At 48.1% G+C, this 26167-nt stretch overlaps 2 protein-coding genes across 2 annotated transcripts; one reads left to right on the top strand and one right to left on the bottom strand.

Annotated features, from left to right (window-relative positions):
- Positions 1–622: 622 nt before the first annotated feature.
- Positions 623–9821, bottom strand: RBP5 (retinol binding protein 5). Its single transcript, XM_032207908.1, has 5 exons — positions 9710–9821; positions 9412–9467; positions 1641–1763; positions 1021–1122; positions 623–752 (listed from the first exon to the last, which is right to left on the bottom strand). The coding sequence occupies exons 1-5, from the start codon at positions 9780–9782 to the stop codon at positions 699–701; spliced, it is 408 nt and encodes a 135-aa protein (XP_032063799.1). The 5' UTR covers positions 9783–9821; the 3' UTR covers positions 623–698.
- Positions 9822–10326: 505 nt separating this feature from the next.
- Positions 10327–26057, top strand: CLSTN3 (calsyntenin 3; the record flags this gene model as incomplete). The annotated part of the gene is made up of 18 exons (XM_032190627.1): positions 10327–10459; positions 13314–13436; positions 14394–14589; positions 15084–15292; positions 15599–15748; positions 16378–16563; positions 17035–17304; positions 17566–17678; positions 17758–17920; positions 19091–19147; positions 19916–20073; positions 20256–20404; positions 20893–21119; positions 22386–22556; positions 23143–23288; positions 23419–23554; positions 25156–25373; positions 25447–26057. Coding segments are annotated over 18 exons (2976 nt in total), but the record flags the coding sequence as incomplete, so codon positions are not given.
- Between the last annotated feature and the right edge of the window lie 110 nt (positions 26058–26167).

Here is a 26167-nt window from a genome sequence, read left to right as displayed (position 1 = left end):
TGAACATGGTGAACACAGGACTAGTCCCCTTGCCCCAGCCCTTGGAATTCACACCCAAATCCTCGCGGTCGATGGCCCATTTCTCTTTCATAGCTTGAGGACCCTGGTACCCTGAGAATAAACGTGATCCCTGCAAGCAACATGAGCCAAGGATCCCCATCGGCGGCCGCAGCAGGGGCAGCCTCAGCCATCCTCACTGCCCCGGGGCACCACAGCCGCTTTCCGCAGGGGGCCCGGGGGCTGCCTGGGCACTGCTTCGGCCGGGGGAAGCAGGAGGGGAACAAGGAGGGGGGCTGCGAGGGGCCGGAACGGGATCAGCAGCACCGAGTGCCCGCAGCCGCACTCCGGGGACCCGCGGTGCTGGGCGGTGGGGCGGCCCCCGTCCCGCTCCCTCCTTCCCTTCCCTCCCTCCTTCCATCCCTGCCTCCTTCCAGCCCTCCCTGCCTCCCTCCCGGCTCTTATTCTGAAAGGAGCCTCCGTGCCCATCTCCCCCCACCCTCGCCGCCTCCCCCTCCCCTCCCGCGGGCCTGGCCCCGCCGTGACCGCCGGCCCCGGGGGCCCCCCCCCGGTCCCGTCCCGTCCCTTCCCTCCCCGCAGAAGGAAGGAGGTCGCCACGCATGGCTCGGCTGGCTCCGGCCGTGTTTTGCTGCTTTAATCCGCGGCGGTTCGCACTCGAGAGCCAAGGGCATCCATCCTCTTCACTTCACTTTCTGGAAGACCTGGACGCAGACTTCGTCCTCGGCCGTCATGCGCTGCAGGGGGGGAAGGAGGAGACGGAGCTCAGGCTGCGGCCCTGCCTGCTCCCCCCATCCCATCCCCCCGTCGGGGCACCCCGCGGGCTGGGAAGGGGCACGGCCGTCAACTTTTGAACCCTGCAGGCGGATGTTTATGGGAGGTGGTCATTGCTCCCGAGGAGCAGCTGCTGGAGCCCGAGAGGAGCTGGAAGGAGGCCGCGCAGGCTTTCTCGGGGCCCCCAGCACCTGCACCGTGTGCGCCCACCGCCGCTCGCTGCCCCCTCACCAGGTGCAGCCGGTCCCCCTCCAGCCAGTGCCTCCAGCCTCGGTTCCTCTTCTCTCCCAGCTGCTCGCACACCAGCTGATCACCCTCCCAGGACACGGTTGTCTGAAAAAAACAAAATAAATAAACCCAAAACGAGGAAGGCACGGTCCCAACAAAAGCAGGTCCTGACAGTACAGATTTCCAGCGATGACATCGACTGTTCCCATCAGACATGTTTTCATACGCAGTCCCGGATCTGCTGTCTTTTTGGTAGCTCCTTAGGACTGATGGTAGGAGTTTGGCACTCTGGTAGTCCTCAGGACTGACTCTTTGTGGGGAATGGATGTCCCTCTGCCTCCCATGTGCAACCGAGCACTGACAAATGGGCTATTTCTATCTTTTTAAGGGCTTTATCCCAAAAGACTAGTACCCTCTGGATCCCAAAGTACTGGGCCTTTGGCTGTGTGGTGCTCATCCCCTTTGCTGTGATGTACTCATAGAAACAGTAACTCCTGGACCTGCCGGGGCAGGCCAGCTCTGACCTGGGCTCTCACCTTGTTTGTGAACCAAAACCTAGACAAGTCCCTGAGGTCCTAGCACACCCCGGTCTGCCTTCCTCCAGCCCCGCGTGGGCTTCTCACCTGGCACTTGCGTCCATCCACGGGCCCCAGGTCCTCCTCAAACTGGACTCCCAGGTCGAAATCCATAACGTAGTCCCGAAGGGAGGTGATCGTGCGGATGACCATGTGATCTCCCGTGTGGATTGATTAAGGAGGTATTGGGGAGGTATTGGGGAGGCAAGGACAATCCCCAGACATGGACTGTATATCTCGAAACAAGACACTGGAACTCATGATAAGGAAGCGGCAGACGGACAGAGAAACAAACGTAAGGACTATAAATCTCGAAACTGGACATTGGAATTCATTATAAAGATACAACAAACGGAAGAATTAGCAACAACCAGCTCTTGCAATTAAGAAACCTGCCAATTCAGCAGATTCCTGACCAAAGGTGAAAAGTGCACTGTGAGGAAGACTCGGGGTCTTCCTCCCAAAGACCCCTGCCCACGTCCCAAAGACCCCTGCCCACAATTCTTGGAAGGCTCTACGCAGGCGCAAGGTGCCAAAAGGCTAATTAGCATGAGAAGCGAGGGAAGGCGGGGATAGGTAATGAATATGTATAGGTGCTTGTAGAATATTGATAGATTGATTGTATAAATTCAAGACTGCTTTCCGCTTTGGGTATGCACGATAGGTGGAGAGATCCCCCGTGCATCCAGCGCTGCAATAAAGAATATACCACTTAAAGGAATTTCGGCTTCGATCTTTGAATCAATCTGGCACCCCAGATGGGACAACCTCTCTGCCGGACCGCAGGACCCGCTGGGGACAGGACTCCCTAGGGTACCCCCGGGATTTCCCGGAGGGACTCCTCGACTCACCGGATCACTGCGGAGGCAGACAAGGACCCCATCATTGTAAGTGAGTATATTCTTTATTCTGGTTTGGTTTTCTGGTAGACCGGTCATCTGGGACTGTCCAGTAAGTCGGAAGGTGACTTCTGCAGGACAGTATTTGGTATATACTTTGTGGTTAGTACCACAAGTATATCTGGGGACCTTGGGGTCCATCTGTATCTGGAACTGTCTGTAAGTCAGAAGGTGATCTTCTGCGAGGCAGTGTTTGGTATATACTTTGTGGTAAGCACCATAAGTATATTTGGGGACCTTAAGGAAGGAGCTCGCTTTAAGGTCCATCTGGAATTGTGTTGTCTATTTCGGTTTTCTGACTCATGGAGTATGGTATTTAACTCTGGTTATTGTTACTGCGATTTTGGCTATTTTCCTGGTGGTAATAGTAGGTTCGTGGCATTGTTGTAAGAAAGATATCGTTACGGTGTTACACAGTTTGGTTTTCTGACTTATCGCATGTGGAATTTGACTCTGACTATTGTTATTGTGATTTTGGCAATATTGCTGGTAATAGTAGTTTTGTGACATCTCTACTGAAAGATATTGCGTGCCCGTATTTTTGTGAGTGATACGTTTTGTGATACGCTTTTGTAAGTAACATGTGTATTCTGAAAGTGTAAACTGGAAACTGGGGGGGCAAACAAGCAGTGAAATTTTAAAGAAAAGTGTGTTAGGATGTGTTTTAAGTCACTGGAAGGATATTGGAGGATCTGCCGGTGGAAGTGTGAACAGGAAAACATTGATAAAATATCGTAATCAGTGGTGGCCGCTTTATAAGCTGGAATGTGGAGAAAAGTGGCCCCTAAATGGAACTTTAAACTATAATATTTTGCTACAGTTAATGTTGTTTTTTGAGAAGCAGAACAGGATGAAATGTTGTATACTGATGTTTCAGCATCTTGGTGGGAAAAGGTACGGAATTAAGTTGGCCCCTGACTGAGCCTTTGATGATGGCATTAGAGAAGTACAGGCTGGAGAAAGATAAAGGAAGTGTTAAAAGGGTTGTTGAAAGTGTTAAAGGTGTTTGAAGTTGAATGAGCAGGGAAAGAGGATGTAGGAATGTTAATAGTTCTGCCTCTGCCCGAGGCAGAGATCTTAAAATCCCGGGTGTTAGCCCTTTAGGGCAAAGGGACCATGATGGGTCCGAGAGAGTTGTCACAGAAACAGAAAACCAGTTAACTCTTAAAACAACCTGAGTTCATGTGCGAGCTCAGATTGCCGATGGGACCGCTCAGGGAACTGTGGACAATTGCATTCCCCTGACCGACCCCCACTAAGACCCGAATCATCCTGAAAATTATGAACGGTTAAGTAAATACTAAAACCTGGATGAATTGGGAATTGAGAATATGCTTCCAACAAGGTCTAAAAGAAACCCCTATGGAATTTTTGGACCAACTCTGAAATGTAATGAAAATAAATAAATAAATAAATAAATAAATAAATAAAACAAAACGGTTTGGACCTGGCTTCGGAGGACAAATTGACTAGCCTTTTCCTAGGATAATAGACCCCTGATTTCAACAGGAGTAACGGGGACCTGGGGAATCTACCCTAGTACCTCCGCTGGTTATAATGAAGCTAGGGGAGGAATGGAAGTGAAATTTCTTATTGATATGGGGCAACGTATTCAGTTCTAAATCAAGCATTAATGCCTTCACAGAATTATTATGTTAGGGTAAAAGATGTGTCGTGGTTTAACCCGGCCGGCAGCTAAACACCACGCAGCCGTTTGCTCACCCTCCCCCTCCCTCTCTGGGACAGGGGAGAGAGGTGGAAAGTGAGGCCCGTGAGTTGAGATAAAGACAGTTTAATAAGACAAAATAATAATAATAATAATAATACAATGATGATAATAGTACCACTACTAATAATGTGTACAAACAAGTGGTGCACAGTGCGGTTGCTCACCACCCGCTGACCGATGCCCGGCCTGGCCCCGAGTGGTCCGGCCCCCTCCCCCCGGCTGGCCACCCCTATGTATTGTTTGGCCTGATGTCAGATGGTATGGAATACCCCTTTGGCTAGTTTGGGTCACCTGTCCTGGGTCTGTCCCCTCCCAGCTCTTACTGCACCCCCAGCCTGCCTGTTGGCAGGACAGAGCAAGAAGCTGAGATGTCCTTGGCTTGGTATAAGCACTGCTCTTTAACAATTAACACATCGGGGTGTTATCAGCACTCTTCTCATCCTAAGCCAAAACATAGCATTCTACCAGCTACTAGGAAGAAAATTAAACTCTGTTCTAACTGAAACCAGGACAAGGTGTAACCGAAAAGACTTATTTTTGTGAACCTTTGAAGTACAAGTTAGGGAAACAATGGGGCATACACAGATTTTTATATATGCCTAGCTCCTCATGGGCACTCTTAGGTAGGGATTTATTAGAGCAAGTAGGAGCAGAAATTGTCTTTGAAAAAGGGAAAATGGAATTAAGAATAGGAGAAAAAACAACTAATAAATGTGTTAAGCTTGGCACTAATACAAACTGACCCTAAAAGTGAAATACCTTTAGAGATCACAGATCAAGTATGTCCAGGAGTTTGGGCTACCGAAATCCCTGGAAGAGCTAAAAATGTGACCTTAATAATTATTAAATTAAAGCCAGGAGAGAAACCCGTTAAGGTTAAGTAATATCCTTTGAGGATAGAAGATAGGAAAGGAATTAAAGAGATAATTAATAAATTTTTACAGTATAGATTATTGATTGAATGCGAATCAGAATACAATGCACCCATATTGCCAATTAAAAAGGCAGATGAAAAAGCTATAGGCTAGTTCAGGATTTGAGGGCCATAAATAAAATCACTGAGGAAATATATCCAGTAGTGGCAAACCCTTATACTTTGCTGACTAAATTAAAGAATAGTCAAATCTGGTTTACCGTACTGGATTTAAAAGATGCCTTCTTCTGCCTAGGCTTAGCCACAGAAAGCCAAAACCTATTTGCCTTTGAATGGGAAAATCCCGATTCAGGCAGAAAGACGCAGCTTACGTGGACATTACTACCTCAAGGATTCAAGAATAGCCCCACTATTTTTGGAAACCAATTAGCAAGGAAACTCGAAACATGGATGCCTCCGGACACTGAAGGTGCTTTGTTACAATATGTAGATGATCTCTTAATAGCTACCGAGACTAAAGGGAGTTGTATTCAATGGACTATAAGTCGTCTTAATTTTCTGGGTTTAAATGGATATCAAGTCTCTTGACAGAAAGTCCAGCTGGCTCAACAAAGTGTGACCTATCTGGGATTTGACATTTCGGAAGGACAACGAGAACTAGGAACTGAACATAAGGAAGTCATTTGCCGGACTCCAGAACCTCAAATGGTAAAGGAGCTACAAACCTTTTTAGGAATGACAGGTTGGTGTCGCCTTTGGATTTATAATTATGGACTATTGGTAAAGCCTCTATGTGAATTGATAAAGATTAACCAGTCAAAGTTAGTCTGGACTGGAGAAGCACAAAAAGTCTTTAAACAACTTAAACAAGAATTGATGATTTTGAAATATCAAGCAATATTGGTAGAACAGGACAACGTGGAAATTGTGATAACTAATATTGTGAATCTAGCCTCTTTTCTTAGTGATGCTCCGGCACAACCTGTGATTCACGATTGTTTAGAAACTATAGAGACTGTGTATTCCAGCCGACCAGACCTTAAGGAGGAGCCTATGGAAGATGCGGAAGAAACTTGGTTCACGGATGGGAGCAGTTTTGTTACGCAAAGACAACGTAAAGCTGGATATGCTATAACAACTACTCAGCAGGTAATCGAGTCTAAGCCTTTACCCCCTGGAACATCAGCTCAAAAGGCGGAGATAGTTGCTCTCACGAGAGCATTGGAACTGGCAGCGGGAAAAAGGGTAAATATTTGGACAGATTCTAAATATACATTCGGCGTGGTACATGCTCATGGAGCAATTTGGAAAGAACATGGATTGCTGACCGCTCAGTGAAAACACATAAAGTATGCTGAAGAAATTTTAAAATTGTTAGAGGCTGTAAAACAACCAGAAAAAGTAGCTATCATGCATTGTCAGGGACACCAAAAGGGGAACACCGATTTTGAAATTGGAAATCGATTGGCAGAGGCTAAGCAGGCAGCTGAAATAACTGAGGTGAAGGCATTGTCTTTGATACCAGACGGTAAAATCCAAACTATATCCAAATTATACAAAAGAAGACTTAAAATTAATTGAAGATTTGAAAGGTAAAATGAAACCAGATGGATGAGTATATTTAAAAGATAACCACATAGTAATACCCTCTAGTTTGACATGGCCCATAGTTCTTACAGAACACAATAAAACGTACTGGGGAGCTGGCACACTGCATAAGAGCCTGAGTCAGACATTAGTGGGACTCAACAATGTAGCATTTGCTTACACAGTAACCCCAATACCAAGAATAGAATAAAATTTGGAATAATTGGTAAAGGAAATTATTCGGGGCAACAGTGGCAAATTGATTTTTCAGAACTCCCTAGAAAAGGGGGGTATCATTATTACTGGTTCTGACTGACACGTTTTCAGGAAGGCCTGAAGCCTTTCCCTGTCGAACAAACAAAGCAAGAGAAGTGGTTAAAGTCTTGTTAAATGAAATAATACCATGCTTTGGGATTCTAGTAGCAATGTCTTCTGATAGAGTTTCACATTTTTGTGCACAAGTGGTAGGACAGATAAGTAAGATTCTAAAGATAGATTGGCAACTGCATACTCCTTATAGACCACAGGCAAGTGGACAGGTAGAAAAAATGAACCATTTAATTAAACAATAAATAGCTAAAATTGGATAAGAAGCTAATTTGTCATGGCCTCAATCCCTCCCTTTAGCATTACTTGGAATTAGAGTTAAACCTAGAATAAAAGGGAATTTGAGTCCCTTCAAAATCTTATATGGAAGGCCATAGCAATTTCTATTTAGTGGAGAGGACCTAACGCAGTTAGGATCAGAATATTTATATGCTTATATAACTGAACTTCAGAAACAATTAAATAAAGTACATAAATTTGTTTTAGGGACCAGGGCTAGAGGGTTGGATCAACCAATCCACCCCTTTAAGCTCGGGGATTATATATATATAAAGACTTTTTCAGGACAACCCGTGCAGGAAAAATGGAAGGAAAGTGGACGGAACCATACCAAGTATTACTGAAAACACACACCGCCATTAAGATTAAGAAGCAAGCAGCTTGGATCCACAATTCAAGGGTGAAGAAGGTCCCGGCGAGGATATAGACCACCACTCCAATTGGACAAACAATTTCTCAAGTAACTAATAAGACGAACTGTTGGGTATGCACCCATCTGCCACAGCATGGGAATAAGGGTGTATCGTTAATCTGGATTCCATTGCCTGCAAACTTATCTTGGACTAATTTGTGGGAAAACACATCTTGGGGTCGAAAATATTAAGCAGTTTTGGAACTAGAAGTGAGTAGCTTCATGCCGTTAGAATCCTATTATGTATGTGTACAAAGGTGTAACCCGCCTAAGGGTATAGGAAAACAGCATTGTATAAATACGGATACTACTTATGTGGGAAATCAGACATCTTGTAATTGAACAATTGATATTAGTACGACTAGCGGCTGGGCAAATTCAACCAGCTGGACAGTTCCAGAAGGAAAAGGGTGGTATTGGCTATGCAACGATACAGCCCGTAAGGTCTTGCCTGAGAATTGGAAGGGAACTTGCACTCTTGGAGCGGTAGTCCCCAATATGACAGTACATGATGTAGTGCCTCGAGGTTACCTGAGAAATCATATCCGGAGAATCAGATGAAAAATTAACAATACATTGGTAGAGAGACACACCCCTTTTCATAGTTTTGTGTGATGGTTTATCACATGGTTAGGAGTGAGTGAATTGGAAAAGGCAATAGTTAATATTTCTGCAATTATAGAGAAGTTAGAAAACAAAATTCTGGATGCTATAAAGGCTCAACAAGAAGAGATATCTAGTTTATCACAGGTAGTATTACAAAATCGGATGACCCTAGACTTGTTACTGGCCACTCAAGGGGGAGTCTGTACAGTAATAAACACAAGTTGTTGTGTGTATGTAGATCAGAGTGGAAGGATCTCTACCGACCTGGAAGAAATATGGAAGCAGACCAGGATCCTACATGAGATCAGTAAAGATGATCTTTCATGGAGTTTTAGTGAACTATGGAATAAGTTAACCTCCTGGTTGCCCAATTTCCAATGGTTGAAACAAGTATTCATTGCTCTAATCGTATTAGTAGTGTTAGGAATATTTGTGTGCATGTTGTTTAGATGCCTGCTTTGTTGTGTTACTGTAAATAATGAAAGTATCTGATGCAAAAGAATTTGCATGGGAAAAGAAAAGGGGGGATTGATTAAGGAGGTATTGGGGAGGTATTGGGGAGGCAAGGACAATCCCCAGACATGGACTGTATATCTCGAAACAAGACACTGGAACTCATGATAAGGAAGCGGCAGACGGACAGAGAAACAAACGTAAGGACTATAAATCTCGAAACTGGACATTGGAATTCATTATAAAGATACAACAAACGGAAGAATTAGCAACAACCAGCTCTTGCAATTAAGAAACCTGCCAATTCAGCAGATTCCTGACCAAAGGTGAAAAGTGCACTGTGAGGAAGACTCGGGGTCTTCCTCCCAAAGACCCCTGCCCACGTCCCAAAGACCCCTGCCCACAATTCTTGGAAGGCTCTACGCAGGCGCAAGGTGCCAAAAGGCTAATTAGCATGAGAAGCGAGGGAAGGCGGGGATAGGTAATGAATATGTATAGGTGCTTGTAGAATATTGATAGATTGATTGTATAAATTCAAGACTGCTTTCCGCTTTGGGTATGCACGATAGGTGGAGAGATCCCCCGTGCATCCAGCGCTGCAATAAAGAATATACCACTTAAAGGAATTTCGGCTTCGATCTTTGAATCAGGATGATCTCCTTATCGGGCTTCAGGAGGCAAACCACTTTGCGCAGGACCACGTTGATATCTGGAGGACAAGACGGCGGGGAGATCTGAGGGCTGCCTGGGCCCCCCCGCAGAGCTGCTTCACTCTTTAGCCAGGGAGCCCCAGCTCTGGGGGTACCTCCTCTCCCCCTCCCAGGGACGGGGGCAGACGGAACAACCAAAGATTTGGGGTTGCCCAGATCCCGTCCTCCCCTTCCCAGATCCCGCGGGCTGACGTTTTTGGGGACCGAGGGGAGTAAAAGCGATGAAGGAGGACGGGGTTACCTAGTGCCCGGAGGTAATTGTCCATGTTCTCCTGGGAGACGAAGCGGTAATACCCGGTGAGGTTGGGCGGCATCCCGGGGCAGAGCGGCGGGACCGACGGCTAGGAGCAGCGGAGAGCGGAGCGGGGAGCGGGGACCGGCACAGAGCGGGGCTGGGGCGAGCCGCCGGGCCCCTCGCTGCGCTAAAAGTCCCAGCTCGGGGAGGCGCGGAAAAAACCGGGACTGCCCCCGCTTCCCGCACCTCCGCCCGGCCCCGGGGGGGCGGGGGACAGCAGCGGGGCATCTCCTCCCCGCCGCTCCCGGGGACACGCAGCCCGTCGGGGCGGCTCCGTGTCCGTGTCCGTGTCCGTGTCTGTGTCCGGCTCCGGTGCGGGCGTCGGGCGCGCCCCGTCGAGCCGCGCGCCCCCGAGGTAGAGGCGCGCCCCCGCCGCACCTGGCCCCGCGCCCCCCCCCCCCCTCCGTGCTCGCCGCCGCGCCCGTGACGTCACGCTGCAGTGCCGGGGCGGGGCCGAGCGGCACCGGGCGAGCGGAGCGGAGCGGGGCCGGGTGCCGGCAGCTCAGGGCGTGCCCAGCCCGCGCCGGGCCCCCGCCGTCCAGCACCGCGGCCGGGCAGCGACCCCCGCCGCCGCCGCCCCCACCGCCGCCGCCGCTGCCGCCGCCTCCGCCATGGGCGAGCCGCGGCCCCGCGCCGCCGTCCTCCTGCCGCTCCTCTGCCTCTGCGCCGCGCTGCCCGGCGGCGCCGCCAACAAAGGTGAGCGGAGCGCCGCGGGCACGGACGGCGGCGGCGGGGCAGGGGCTGCCGAGCTCCGAGAGGAGACCCCCCCTCACCCCTCCCCGGCCGCCCCCCGCGGCGGGCAGAGCGGCAGCTGGCAGCGCCATCCGGCCGTGCATCCGTCTGTCCGGCCGTCCATCCGTCCATCCATCCGTTCATCCACTCGTCCGTCCACCCATCCATCCGTCCACCCACCCAACCACCCACCCATCCATCCACTCATCCACCCACCCACCCACCCATCCGTCCATCCATCCATCCATCCGTCCATCCATCCATCCATCCATCTGTCCGTCCATCTGTCCGTCTGTCCATCTGCGGTTGCGGTGCGGCTCCCCGCTGTCATCTCTCACGTTTTGCCAGGGGGGCTCCGAGGGTCCCCAGCCTCTCGGGCTTTCTTTGCCCTTCCAAGCGCCCTCATCCCATTCCCCTCCCTCTACTTTCTCCACCCGGCTCTTACCACCTGTTTTTTTTTTTTTTTTTTTTTTTTCCTATATTCTCTCTCCTTTCAGCATTCTCGCCTCGTTTTCCCCATGTCCACCCGCTTGCCTTGCTTTTGTTTCAGTTCTTGCCGTGTGGGTTTAGCTTTCCTTCCTTAGCATGCGGAGAGGGGATGTGTTGCATCTCCACAGATCCCTCTTGTCTCAGAAACACATCCTCTTATCTCCATTTTCCGATTCTAGTTCATGCATCTAGAATCTGTCAATAGGAATTATTCCACGGTTACGTGTTAATTGTGCAGGTTGCTTATATAAGGCAGTATCTTATGTGCCAAATAAAATAATAATAATAATAAAAAAGACCAAAACCAAATGCTACAGCTCTAGTGTTCTGCATGCAGATGTTCTTTGAACACGTAGGGTGATGGAGAAGGATGTAGGTTACTAGATCTGTGGCCATAGACACAGGCATGAGAAATTCATTCTAGGGGAGTCAGCGAGACAATAATCGGATGGGGTGGGGGAATCTGAAACACGCAAGGGTCATCAGGGAATGTGACATTTTAGTGTGCTTTCGGTGCTCTGGACAGAGCTACAGACAGTGTGCAGCACAGGGCTCTGTGTACACTGATGCTGGCAGGGGCATTTTTTTGCACTGCTCGGGATCCAAGGGACCCAGCTGCAAGGCAAGGCCCCTTGTGCTCTGTATTTTCTCTCACCTTTGTGAACTGACACGCTGAAATATGTACCCACCTTTGGCAAATGATTTTGGTTTTGTAGGAGCTTTCTTAAACTGGTGGGAGTCTGTATCCTAAAAATATCCCCTGAATGCACTTCTAATCCCCAAGAACTCGCATACCAAGAAATCAGATTGGTGATTCCCAAGTTGCAGGTGGATGCAGCAAAGGGTTTCTGTCTCTACCACCAGCTTGTTACCCCAGCAACAGGGCACATTCGGCATTTGTGGCTCTGGACTCCCACCTCGGTGCTGTGGTGCACGGGCTGGGACTGGCACAGAGCGGAATCTGGTGGGGGCAGCGGAGGGGTGGCGTGAGACGTGGGCACTCGCACACAGGAAGGATTCCTCCTGCATACTGAGCAGGGTGGATGTTGCTCTGGGTTTCCTACGCAATGCTCTATAATCTTAATCAATATGGGGAGAGAGAAATGCCAGCCCACACTCTTCGCTTCCACGCCGAGCTGTGGCCACCCGCTCTGAGCTGCAGTCCTGCCTGCTGGCCCATCACCCAGCTCCAGCAGCACGTCCTGGGCCTGATGGGCAGGAGCGATCGATGGGAGGGGATGCTGTCCCTTCTGAGCCAACACAGACGCCGTGGCTGTACGTGTGCTGCAGAGACTGAATCCACATATTGGCAGTAGTGCCCTTGAGGGGAAGGGCTCGGTCTCCTGCTCCCCACCAGCCATGCTGTGCTCAGAGTATGGCTTGGTTGTAATAAATCTCGGTCTCCAGGGGGGTGGGAGAGTGGGGGATTATCTGGGAATGGGGGTTGTAACTAGGACATGTAATATAATCTCTGAGGCCCATTTGGCAGGGAGTGGGCATGGGGGAGGGGTTTTTAATTTATAATGATATTTTCTCCTCTCTCTCCCCCCCCCCCCTGCCCCATCCCCCTTTATTTCTCCCTTTCCCTGCCCTGGAGCTGATGTGATAAAGATTAATTTGCTATTTCTGGGCCTGTGACATTTTTCAGAGCCTCCTGCTGGCGGCTGCCTCCATGCCAAGCCTGGCTGGGCTCCAGCCAACGGGATCAGCAAGGAGGGGCCAAAGGAATATGGTGCTCACCAAGGAGTGGGGAAGGAAGGAGCAAGGGACTCAGCAGATTATATTATACGTGTAGGGTGACTGTCTGAAAGTGTACCTGGACATATGTGTCAAGATCCTTGGCCTTAGTCCAGAGGGTGGAAGGCATAGGTGGTAATGGCTGCGTGCAAGACTTATCCCCTGGGGACACCCCAAGGGAAGGTGTCTCCTGGATCCTTTAATTATGGCTTCAGTGAGCCAAAGGCTTTAGCATTTGGAATCTTGCTCCAGAGTCAGACTACTCGTGTCTATTGCTCTCATTTTTGTAATTGCTCCAGCTTTCCTGGGCACCCAAATGCCTCTCCACGTGCTTCTAACAAGAGAGTAATGACAAGGCCAGAAGGAACACATCGTTTCGGGGGAGGTCTCCCAGGAGTGAGGTAGAACAGAACTGAAGAAAAATAGCTGTTTCTTCTCAGCCTACTTCAGCTTTCTTTATTTCCAGAGAAGGAGGTGGGGAGGGGTGGTTGCTACCTGCCACTGGATGATATGCTGCACTTTTTCTATTGAACCTGTCATTTTTGGCTAATACTATCCTGTGCTCCATCCCTTACCCCAAATTTTGTCTCAGCAAATAAGCACAAACCCTGGATTGAAGCTGAATATCAGGGCATCATCATGGAGAATGACAACACAGTCCTGCTCAACCCACCGCTGTTTGCACTGGACAAAGATGCTCCACTGCGCTATGCAGGTAGGTGGGCAGAGCTTTGGGAAGGGTGGGAGGCAGGGAGAGACCTCCAAAGAGGCAGGGTCACATTCATCCCTGTGCTGGATTCTGTTCAGGAAACGATCACCTCCAAACCTCATTTCAGAGGAGGTCCCCAGTGAAGTCTGGAGCCAATTTGGGCACAGCTTGATTTAGGATCCTGTGAGCTGTTTCCCTTAGGGAGGGGAACTGAGGGTGGAGCCAGCTACTTTTTGACGCAGTTCTGCTATTTCCAAAGATCACATGCACAGCTCTGTGTCTGTGAGGGCTGGAGGAAGCTGGTAGGGCACAATTTGCTGGCAGTTCCACATCCCTCACAGGAAGCACGAATCCCTGAAAGTACAGCTAATGCTTTGATGCTTTTACAAGGTTTTTTATTCCTAGTGTTTGCTCCATGGCTGGAGCTTCTTCATGCAAGCCCCCTCAGCTTTGGAAGAGGAAAAGGGGTCCCTGTGAGCTGAGGTCTCAGATTTAGGTGACCTTATCTGTAATTCCCTGAGATACTGTGCACATCCCGTATTAGAAGGATGGGGCATCATGGATCTTCATGCTTTGGATGTCTGTCTGAAATATATGGCCTGTTTTGCCTCCTTGAGGGGTGGAGAGATGGACTAAGGTGCTCTCTCAGTACTTTGACAGTATAGCCCTCATACCCCCAGCTTAAGCCTTGTAGCCTCCAGCTTTCCTTGATGCTGGGCAAGAGATCTTGCTGTGGGAGTAGTCTCCAGTAGAGGGCAATCTACATCATGGATGTCTGTCTGTAAGAGCTGGTAGGAGGAACTCCTAGGAAACGAGCAACTGCACCACAATAAGATGATAATGAAGGAGAAAGGAGAGTGTAAGTTAGAAAGGAAGAAAATCAGGGAGTGGGAAGCAAAGGGTCATGTTGTGCTCTCCTCAGTGCTCTTTATTCTTCCCTTCCTCTCCACCTGTGGGTGCCAGGTGAAATCTGTGGCTTCAGGATCCATGGGGCAGGGGTGCCTTTTGAAGCTGTGATCCTCGACAAAGCTACAGGTGAGGGACTGATCCGGGCCAAGGAACCAGTGGATTGTGAAGCCCATAAAGAGCACACATTCACCATCCAGGCCTATGACTGTGGAGAGGGACCTGATGGAGCCAATACCAAGAAATCACACAAGTAAGTCCATGCAGTCGTTACTGCATGTTACAAAATGTCATCTGTCACATAAGTGCAAGTGAAAAATGCTGTGGGACCCTTCCTTTAGCCCGGGTTAATTTTTTTTCTAGCCGTGATGCTGTAACTCGACATGTGAATATGACCAAACAAAAATGTGATGGCCCTGTGCACTGGCTGAGTCACACGAGTAAATACACCAGAAACCAGGACTGCTTGACAGTTGTGTCTGAGTGGTGCCTTACATTACTGAATACAGGCAGAAGGTCCAGATGACATTATCAGTCCTTTTACTCTTCCTCTGCGATGGGAAACCATAGTACAAGCTCATATGTACCAACATTGCTGGGCTGAAATCCAGGTCTTTTTCCTTGTCCTTGCCTTTGACATCTGGAAGTCAGACTGGTACATTTTATGGGAGTGATGTAATCTGAAATTTGGGTGGTGTATGGTTCCTAATCAGGCAATAACTTCTTACTGATGTTTCTCTGCATCAGGGCCACAGTGCACGTTCGAGTAAATGATGTGAATGAGTTTGCTCCTGTCTTTGTGGAAAAGTTGTATCGTGTCGCAGTGACTGAGGGAAAGCTGTATGACCGCATCTTGCGCGTGGAAGCCATTGATGGAGACTGCTCACCACAGTACAGCCAGATCTGCTACTACGAGATCCTGACCCCCAATATTCCCTTTCTGATTGACAATGATGGTAAGTATCTGAACCTGCCACGAGCACATCACTCTCCCTTTTCTTCTCTGCTCTCCCTCTTCCAGTCCCATTTGCTGGCAGAACTGTGATACATGAACCACACTTCCTCTAGTACCGCTCATCTCTCTCATGAAGAGACTCAGCAGCCATTTTGTGGGATGCTATAGCATATAGCAGAGTGTCACTGTGGGGGAACTCTGCCTTCATTTGGTTGTTTCTGTAGTTGATCAAAAATAGAGTGATTTCTAGAAGCAAAGTGTTTGAAGAGACTTTCTTCTTCCTTGATTTCTTTGTGTTGCTAACCAGGAAACATTGAGAACACAGAGAAGCTGCAGTACAGTGGAGATCGTCTCTACAGATTCACAGTAACAGCCTATGACTGTGGAAAGAAGCGGGCTTCTGATGATGCTGAAGTGGAAATCCAAGTGAAACCCACCTGCAAACCCAGCTGGCAGGGTATGAAACCTCCAGACATACTTTTGTCTTGCCTTTATGCTGCACTACTCAATCCTACTGATTGAAAATGTTTGTGTATACACATATAAATTTGTATATATATACATGGTTAAATTCTGGCACCAAACCACAAATCCTGCCTAAGGTACTGCAAAGCTACTGGAAGGCAATTGAACATGGGAAAAGCATTTCTTAGATTACTGTGAACTACTATGTATTTGATAAGCCTCATAGAATTCAATGTAGATTGCATTTGAGGCTGCTCATCTTGAGGATCTTTGGCTTTTTCAGAGGTGATGTCTGTCTACAGGGTCAGCTAAGTCAATGGAATTAAGGGGAAATCAACACAGCTAAATGTCAACTCTGCCTGATGAGAGACTGAAAATCCAGGGATTGATGCTACACTGGCACCAGCTGTAGAAGATGAGAATTTGGACTTTCTGTGCTTCCAGGAAATCTTCCCTTGCACTGATGCCAGCTGCATAAAGTTGATTTTCAGTGCAGAAGGGGCCAAAAATCTCTCTGTTTATGGGCTGGTGCATAGATGCCATTTGTGTGTGCCAAGCGTTCTGGCCCTGGGTCCTTGGCAGGACCTAACCCTTCTCTTCTCTGTCACTCTTCTTCATTAGGCTGGAACAAGAGGATTGAGTACACACCGGGTGCAGGCAGCCTCGCGCTCTTCCCCAGCATTCACCTGGAGACCTGCGATGAGCCCCTGTGGAACATCCAGGCCACGGTGGAGCTGCAGACCAACCATGTGGCTAAGGGCTGTGACCGGGATAACTACTCCGAGAAGTCACTGCGCAAACTCTGTGGTGAATCGAGTCTTTCCTGAGTGAAGGGCAATGGCAGCAAAGCACCCTGCCTGTTTCCCTGAAGGGATTCACGGTGATACCTTTGTGCCTCACGCAGCAGAGCTGCTGGGACACACTCCTATCTGCTGTAGTTAGCAGGGCTGTGAGGACACCTAGCTCACGTGCTGTATTGAGCACAGGCATCCTGCGGGCACCCTACCTGTGTTTGTAAGGGGCTCCCAGTACTTTCTGGGAAGCCGGAGGTTTATGTGCATTGTCTCATTATGCAGAGTCTATGGGATATATCCTTTGGCACAAATGGAAAAGTCATCATCCTCCTCCAGACAGGAGAAGGCCTATAGGCCACTCTCCCTCTCCCTGTGCCCTAGGACGTTACAATGAGCACTCTGCCACCCTCTTCTTCTGTGCCCTAGATCCCAGGCTTCTCAGACTCCTGTCCTCCTGACTCCTGACTCCTTCCCTTCTTGGTAGGTGCCGCCTCAGGAGAGATTGACTTGCTGCCTGTGCCTAGCCCCACGGCAAACTGGACTGCACGGCTCTCAGTGCACTACAGCCAGGACAGCAGCCTCATCTACTGGTTCAACGGCAGCCAGGCTGCCCAGGTGCCTGTGATGAACGGGCTGCATGCCCATGAGGGGCTGAGCGACCACTTCACCCTGTCCGTCTGGATGAAACATGCTGTAGTGCCCAGCAAAGGCAGGCGGGAAGAGGAGACGGTGATCTGCAGCACAGTGCAGAGCGGTGAGACACTTTTCCTGGGGAGGTGATGCTGAGCTGTTAGAAGGCATTGTCCATGCAGGTGGAAATCCCTGTGTTCCAGAGCAGGGCCTGGGAAGGGGTCCCTCCTTAGGAACATAGCTTCCTCAGCCTCCACATTTCCTAGGAGCAGTCAAGCCCACTGTGAACACACAGTGCTGAGTGCCAATCATGCAGTCTAGTGTGTGTTTCTGGGCTCTGGCTTTGAAGTATTGTATGTAATGCCCTTTGCTTGTCCCCTGGCAGAGGATGGCTACTCACATTACTCTCTGGCTGTGCATGGCTGCCGAATTGCATTCCTCTACTGGCCATTGCTGGAGAGTGCAAGGCCTGTGAAGTTCCTCTGGAAGCTTGAGCAGGTGAGGAAATGTTAACCTCTTCTCTGTGCTCTTTCTTCTCCTTCCCCTTGCTGATTCCTTCTGCTGCTGTATGCCATAGGTCTGTGATGATGAATGGCACCATTATGCCCTCAATCTTGAGTTCCCTACTGTCACACTCTACGTGGATGGCGTCTCCTATGACCCTGCCCTCATCCATGACAATGGCCTCATCCATCCTCCACGGCAGGAGCCTTCACTCATGATCGGAGCCTGCTGGACTGGTGAGTGCCCACTCCCTGAGCTGTGCTGTTTCCTTGTGGGAAACAAGGGAGTGGAGGGAAAGCCAGAAAAGATGAAAAATGGTGTCCAATACTAAATGATGCAAACCACATTGCAGCCATCTTTTCTCCTTGTTACCAAAGCCAGTGTGGTTCCTTCCCTCCTTATGGACCAAGCCAGCAGGCCGTGTTGATAATAACTCAGGTGCCAATGGCAGCTTTGTAGACAGCAGCAGTAGAACATGTGATGACAGTTAACCAGCTTTCATGTGGGGGAGAGTTGAAAATCTATACCTCATTCAGGTGTTGGCCTTTCTATCAAAATTTTTCACCAGAGAGCAGAGGTCATTATTTATGCTGCTGGTTGTATTGATGGTGATTTGTGTGTCTTGAGTTTCTTTATGGAGAAGTCACAAAGCAGTCTGTGCAAGAGCTGGGTTGGAGAAGAAAGATCAGGTTAAGAACGTAGTTAAGCCACTACCAGATTAAAACCAGTTCTGTGGAGATGTAAGTCTGACGTCTTTCAGTTTTCCTGTAAGACTGGAGCAGAACAAAACTTAGGGACATGGTTTTGTGGGTAATATTGGTGGTAGGAGACGGTTGGACTAGGTGATGTTGTAGGTCTTTCCAACCTTAATGATTCTATGATTCTGTTCTATGAAAACTAAAGGAATATGCCTGCTCCTTGACTTCATTCCAGCAGAAATTGATAGTAAGGTCAAACTTTTAATGTAGTCTTGGTTCTCCACAGCTCTGTTTTCTACTGGCCTTTTGCATCCAACAAATACTAATCAGCTTGGGACACCCTTCTGAAACCATCTGAATTTCAAAGAGTGCGGAGAACATGGCTTGTTGAGAACACAGCAAGGACCACATTGCATAAATGGGAATCACTTAATTCCTAGAATAGATATTGCTGTGAAAGGAGGAAAAAAAGTCCTATATTTTCCTCTTGTATTAGTTACAGTTTCAATATCCCTTTATGAGGGGGACACTGTGCTCTTTCATCTGTGTTGTGCTGTCTCTAGGGTTGAAGGGTGCACTGCTTGGTACGTGAGTCCAGAGATGTTCTTTCACACTGGCTGATATGGGTAATTGTGTAGAAACATGCCTGACCCTGTAACTACCCTCTTCCAATGTATAATTGCTTGTCTGAATGTTCTCCTTTTACAGAGGAGAAAAACAAAGAGAAAATCAAGGGAAATGAGAATTCCACTGATACTGTACAAGGTAGGGAAAAGAAAGAAGATGATTCTCTTCCCCTCTTCACCATGCATGACTATATCACTTCTTGCATGGTGCCTTCCTTATACAGCTCCTTGATCCTGTCCTGCCACCTCCTGCCATTTTGGGAAGAAAACCCTTATTATTTGGCAGATTGGTCCTTGATACCTCTAGAGCATGAAAATGCTGGTAGGACTACAGCCTGCTTTGAGAAATGGAGTACGCTTTTGATGTGAAGAAAGTGTCCTCATGCCTGGTCATTAAAGTTGGTCTCTGAAGAACACAATAGCCATTGGAGACATCAGGAGATGTCACCTCATCCCTAACTATCTGTGGAACATACAGTTTCTTTTGAAAGCCCTCACAGGAAGCAGAGTTAGAAGGGGACAAGAAATTGTTTCCATCTGGCATTCAGTGGTTTAGCAGAAACTTCTCTATGCTACCTACCTGTCACTGCCCTGGTCTTTCTGTTCATCTTTTCCCTACCTGGGATTCCAAAAATTGTCATCTACTCGCTTCAGTATTGTCTGTCTTTTTACTGCCTTTTTCATTTCTATGTTCTGTGCACCCCTCTGTTCTCTCCTACCTCCCTTAACATCTCTGTGTCCCTCACACTGTGGCTTTTGTTGTCTTTGCTCTTCCGTGTCCCATGCAGTCATCTGTCTCTCTATCTCTCTCGTAAGGGAGACAACTGTGTGTCCCTCACTTTTCTGTTGTCTTTGTTCTCTTCCTCACCATGTCTCTCACACCCTCCACGTCCCATGTTTCCCTCAGGAGATCCTCTGTTGATACACCACTACTTCCATGGTTACTTGGCTGGCTTCACTGTGCGCCCTGGTAGCTTGGAGAGCCGGGAGGTTATTGAATGCCTGTATGCCTGCCGTGAGGGGCTTGATTACAGTGACTTCGACAGTCTGGGCAAAGGGATGAAGGTATGCCCATCTGCCCAACTTGCATGGGTCTCCTCCACTCTCCTCCCTGGCCTTGCTTCCCAGGACTTTGCCTGCTCCCCCACCTCGGACAGCTCCCCACCTTTCTCCTTGGTGTCTCTCATAGCCTGGGTTCTTGGCATTTGCCAGGGAATACTAAGTATTTTCTTCTTGTCCGCTTCTAGGTTCATGTGAACCCCTCTCAGTCCTTGCTCACCTTGGAGGGTGACGATGTGGAAACCTTCAACCATGCAATCCAGCATGTGGCTTACATGAATTCACTGCGCTTTGCTACCCCTGGAGTCCGCCCACTCAGGCTCACCACTGCTGTCAAGTGAGTGAATAAAGCAATACCCCTGGCTAGGTTCAGCAAGGGGATTACATCTCTTCTGACTAAAATTAAACCTCACCTTGTATTTAAATTCTAAGTGATGGTCTTGAAATGGGTAAGAGTCTTTCTGGAAATAATTATTAAAGTATCCATTTGGGTACTTTAATACTGGGGTAATAGAGTCCATGGAGGTAGCAGAACTTCTGCCTTTGCTGATGGTGTTTCAGGCATGTGGGCTGGTTTTAATTTTCTCTGTGGTGTGCCGATATGACCAAGTCACCTGAAAGCCAGTGATTACTACCATACCTCTCTGTCTGGCACAGCAGGCCACAGGGAAGACTACCAGAAAAAAAAAAAAAAAAAAAAAAAAAAAAAAAAAAAAAAAAAGATATTGCCTTCGCTGCCAGTAATGGGCATGCTCTTTCACAATGCTCTTTCACAATGTTGGTGGAAAGCTGGGCCAGCTGATGCTTTCTGCTTCTCTCCTTCAGGTGTTTCAGTGAAGAGTCCTGTGTCTCCATCCCTGATGTGGAAGGTTATGTCGTGGTGCTACAGCCTGATGCCCCCCAGATCCTACTGAGTGGCACTGCCCACTTTGCTCATACTGCATCAGACTTTGAGGCTCCTGATGGGGTCCCCCTTTTCCCCAACCTCCAGATCACCTGCTCTATTTCTCACCAGGTGGAGGCCAAGAAAGATGAGAACTGGCATGGTACTGGTGAGTGGAGTATGGAGAGAGTCAGAGGAAAAATGGAAAAACCTGCAAGTGTTGCAGAGGAAGTAGAACCCCTGGTTGCACCCAAAACAGGAGGGAGTTTATAAATACAGAAGCAAGGCACACTGTGTGTTAATATGTAGGCTAATTGGTTCTTATCCCTTTCTGCTCCTCCCTGTACATTTTCCATCCAAACAGTTCCTTGCCTCACTCTCTGCTCCATCTTTCCCATGCTCATTCCTAATCCGTTTTACATTTTACCTACATTTCTCTTTACTAAATCCAGCTCTGGATATCTTGCCTGTTACTTTCTCCACTCCTGCACTTACTCAGTCTCCTCCTGTTTCCCTTATTTCTTGCCCCCTCCCACAGCTATATCAGGGGAAGTTCAGATTAGGTATTAGGAAAACGCTCTTCACTGAGAGGGTGGTCAGGCACTGTAACAGGCTCCCCAAGGAAGTGCTCACGGCCCCAAGTCTGTCAGCATTAAAGAAACATTTGGCGAATGCTTGCAGATACATGGTTTAACTCTTAGGTTGCCCTCTGTGGAATTAGGAGTTGCACATGATGATCCTTGTGGGTCCCTTCCAACACAGAATATTCTGCGATTTTGTGATTCCTGTATCATTTGTTCCTTTGAATTCCCCTGTCAGTTTCCTCACACCCTAAATTATCTTTTCCCTCAATTCCCTCCATCATCCTCGGATTACTTCTCTGCACTCTATGCTCCACATATCCTTTCACTCCAGTTGCATCCCTTCTGCTAATAGGATTTTTTTTGCTCATAGCTTTCTGTTCAGCAGCTTGAGCTTCTTAGAGAAGGTTGGTCTTGCCCCTGCTGAAAGCGATTAGTCTTTGAAAGTGGTTGCCATTTTAAATAAGATAAGATCTCAAACTTGGTTACCAGCAGTTGTGAGAATGGAAAGCTTTCAAGAGCACTCAGGGTCTGTCAATGTGTGAAAATTCGTAATTTTCAGTTTGCCAGTGCCAACAGTCATTACAGCCAAGATATGTTACCATGAACTAGTCCCATAATAGTATGTTGTTCCAAAATATAAGTGAATTAGTCATGTACACAAATAATGTCGTTAGAACCAGGGGGACTCTTCCAGCAAGTAATTAGACTGTCAGTGATTTTACTCAAGAAAAGAGCTAGCCAGAGAAAGAGAAGTCATTACTTAGGATATGAGTATGTCTAAGTGGGTACCATTCCTGCTTTCATTCCTGGCTGACTGGCTTCTGGCCGTTTTCTTTCCTTTTGCATCTCAGTGACAGACACACGAATGTCAGATGAGATTGTGCACAACTTGGATGGCTGTGAGATCTCATTGGTAGGAGATGACCTGGACCCAGAGAGGGAGTATCTGCTCCTGGATGGGGCAGCGCTGCAGCAGCGGGGCCTGGAGCTTGTTAACACCTCTGCCTACCTCACTATCACAGGTATGTCCTCCTTGGCCACCAATGTCTATTTATGCCTCTTTCACTACCTGTTAGGTATCACAGGGAGAAGCATTTAGGGCAATGTGTTGGTGTACTTTGTGAGACTGAGATATAACCATGTGCTGAACTCCTGGCTTTTGAAGTCCCAGGCTATTTCCCTTAGGAGGTGACTCCTCCAGCACACAGTGCTAGGATATGGTATCTGAGCTCTGATTCAGGCTTGTATCACTCCTCCTGACTTAGTCCCATGGCCCTTAGGGTCTGGTTTTCTTAGATGCCAGTAGTATTCTGTGTGAAATGACTGGGGGACAGCACATCCCAGAGGTTGTGGACTGCTGCAATGCTTACGTACTGTGCAGAATTTAACAGGGTGGTTGTCCTTGATCCTTTCTTCCCTTAAGTGTGTTCTAGCAGTGCAAGCTGGGATTTCATCAGATCATTTGCAGACAGCTCCAGTTCTAGTCCCTTTCCATTAACCTAACCTTGGATTTCTCTATAGCTCCTAGTTGCTACAGGGTTATGAGACCAGATGACTTTCAAGCAGGAGCTTCCTGACCCTACAACAATTATTTCATCTTGGTTTTAGGGGTAGAGAGCATTGCAGTTTACGAGGAAATACTACGCCAGGTCTCATACCACATCAACCATGGTGCTGCTCTTTATGAAAGGAAGTTTCACCTGTCCTGCACGGAGATGAATGGACGCTACTCCAGCAATGAGTTTACTGTCGAGGTACAAGATCAATACATGCACAAATACATTTGTACATGCATGGGGAGATCACTGTGGATAGGAATGCACCCAGTGTAGACTATCACAGTGAACACAGGGCTGAATCTCTCTCACTCTGGTCTTTCTGCAGATGAATGTCCTCCACAACATGAACCGAGTTGCTCATCCTAACCATATTCTGAGTTCTCAGCAGTTCATACATCGAGGCCATCATTTACCCCCAGAGCTATCTGGCCACAGCTTGGCAAGCACCCATAACAACGCTAGTATGTAACACACTTTTGGTTTTACTCCTTTAGGTCAGGATGTTGATTTTGTGATATCCTGTTAGAACTTACAGCAGGGCATTGCTTGCAGACTCCCTTTACCCATCTTACTGTCTTGTCCCACTCTTCATTAGCAAATGGACTGCAGTCTGTGTCAAATTGTGTTTTAGAGCTTGGAGCAATAATTCTCCTCTGGTGCATTGCTTTCCTGACGCAGAAGCAGTCTGAAACCTACTACTTGTCTAAAAAGAGCAACTGTAAGCTTGTACTATTTCATTCATGCATCTTGCAAAAGTGCTCTCTGGGGCTGGGTAATGTAGTCTCAAAAGGAAGTTTCAACAGCGGGAGACAAATGACAGTCAAGACTGCCACTGCTCCAAAGAGAGATGGGACCAGGTGGTGATCAACGAATGCAGAAAATATGATAGTGATAGGACAAGAGGGAATGGCCTGTAGTTGTGCCAGCAGAGGTTTAAGCTGGAAATTAGGAGACATTTCTTCTCAGAAGCAGCAGTCAGGCATTGGAACAGGTTGCCCAGGGAGGTGGTGGAGTCACCGTCCCTGAAGGTGTTTAAGGAAATGTACCTGGTGCTTAGGGACATGGTCTAGTGGGTGATAATGGTGGTAACGGGACGGTTGGACCACACGATTTTGAAGATCTTTTCCAACCTTAATGACTATATGATTCTAATTGGCTCTTCTGAAAAGCTCTAGGAGTGTTTAAAAGGACCCTTTGTTGGTTTTGGCCCCCTGTTGTAGAGAACATGGAAAGCACCTTTGTTTCTAGCTTTTACTGCAGTTTCCTGCAGCAGCTCACCCAAAGCTGATCCAGCCCTGCAGCTGGAACTGAACCACTGCTGGGACAGCACGTGCTGGGAGAGTGCTGACAAATCACCCCTTGCTGTGTCCTTCCCCAGCTCTGCTTGATCTCAGCAGAAGCAGTAGGAAAAGTTGTCCCTGCTATATAGAGTTCCCCAAAACAAATCCATGGAGGGCCTGGGTAAGTTTTCCAGGAAACGGGGTTATCTAGGGAGTGAAGGCTAGACATACAGGCTTAGAACAAAGAGGAGAGAGCTGGTCTAAGGCTTTTAGATGAATTTCAAATTTTCTCTTGTGGAGAAGCCAGGCTTTGACTGTGGTACTAAATTAGAAGGCTATTATAGTATTCTGACCTGCGTGCAAAGCACACTTCTGGGTTCCTTATTTCTCTGCTGCTTGCACAGTATCACACTATGAAAACTGTCCTCCTTAGAGACTCTCTCTAGTGAAAACCTCTCCCTCCCAATGAGCAGATACAATGACAGATGACCACTATATGACATATTCTGGTAACTTCTGTAGATGAAGCTACGCAGAGTCTACAGGCAAGCTGACATTAGAAAATGCCTGGACCTAGGCATCCTGGGAAACATCGAGCAAGGATAGAGCAGCCAAAGGCAGGAACTGCCTGCGCCCAGAGGAGCAGAAGAGTCAGGACATGTGCTTGCTTAGACCAAAACCCCACACTCTGTCCAACAGCTCCAGTTCCTGCAGGTTAGGCATTGGTCAGATTGGAAACGTTTATGTGAGAGACGGTAACCACACCTTTTCTTTCTCCAAAGTGGTCCCCAGCGCAGCCACTATCATCATTGTGGTGTGCGTGGGCTTCCTGGCACTCATGGTGATCCTGGGCATCCTGCGCATCCACTCCCTGCACCGAAGGGGAATGGGGCAAGAGGTCCCGGGGGCTGCTGCAGGGGGACACACAAGCACTGGCAGCAAAGATAGCGACATGTTCTGGGACGACTCAGCCCTTACCATCATAGTCAACCCCATGGAGGTAAGGAGCAATCACAGAAACTTGGGCCTCCTGGGTTGCTAGATCCTTCCCCTTACATGTCTCATCTCCACAGTCCTACCAGAGCTGCCAGGAGAGGGCAGCAGAAAACAGTGAGGGAAGAGCTAATAAGGACATGGAGGAAGATGATGACAGCACTGACTTGGAGACACCCGACTCCCCAGACAGCAATGACGTGGACGACCGACACATCATTGGCAAAAGTGACAGCTCTCACCGCTATTAGGAGCTTTAAAACACCCGTCCAATGGATCCCCAAAAACATATGGCTGGAAGGAGGAGGTGTCTTACTTTAACTTCCTCCTTCCCCCACCTTGTACATGTTCTCCTCCCTCATGTGTCATTTCTGCCTCCCGTGTTCCTTCATCTTCCGCCATTCTCATTGTGGACATCCCCCACATTACTGACCCCACATTTGGCTCTCCTGAGACACATACTTGGGCACTTGCACATGAGAGTGGCACAGTTCAAACTATGGTGAGGAAGGAGGGGCTTGGAAAGAACGGAAAATTGGAAGGAGGAGCCAGCCACAAGGCTCAGAGTGGGCTCTCTCACAACCCTTCCCCAGATATATATATATATTGTATATTTTTCCAATGTTGTCGTTTGAGGTTTATTCTCGTTTCATGCAAAAAAAAAAATATCAAAAACTAAAACAAAAAAAAACAAACACCAGAACACTGCAGCTTGTGTCGCTTTGTAAAATTGTCAATACTCCTAAACTAAATGAATGATGATAAGAAGGATGAGGAAGCAAAGTGGATTTTAAAATAAAT

Source organism: Aythya fuligula, chromosome 1 (assembly GCF_009819795.1).
Source record: "Aythya fuligula isolate bAytFul2 chromosome 1, bAytFul2.pri, whole genome shotgun sequence".
NCBI lineage: Eukaryota > Metazoa > Chordata > Aves > Anseriformes > Anatidae > Aythya > Aythya fuligula.
Note: the sequence above shows the minus strand (reverse complement) of the source record. Positions and strands in the feature narration are given on the sequence as shown.

Coding starts and splice junctions, on each gene's coding strand:
- RBP5 (XM_032207908.1), bottom strand. CDS start 9,782: ATGCCGCCCAACCTCACCGGGTATTACCGCTTCGTCTCCCAGGAGAAC. Junction 9,468..9,709: donor CAATTACCTCCGGGCACTAG/GTAACCCCGTCC, acceptor CTTGTCCTCCAG/ATATCAACGTGGTCCTGCGC. Junction 1,123..1,640: donor TGGATGGACGCAAGTGCCAG/GTGAGAAGCCCA, acceptor TGTTTTTTTCAG/ACAACCGTGTCCTGGGAGGG.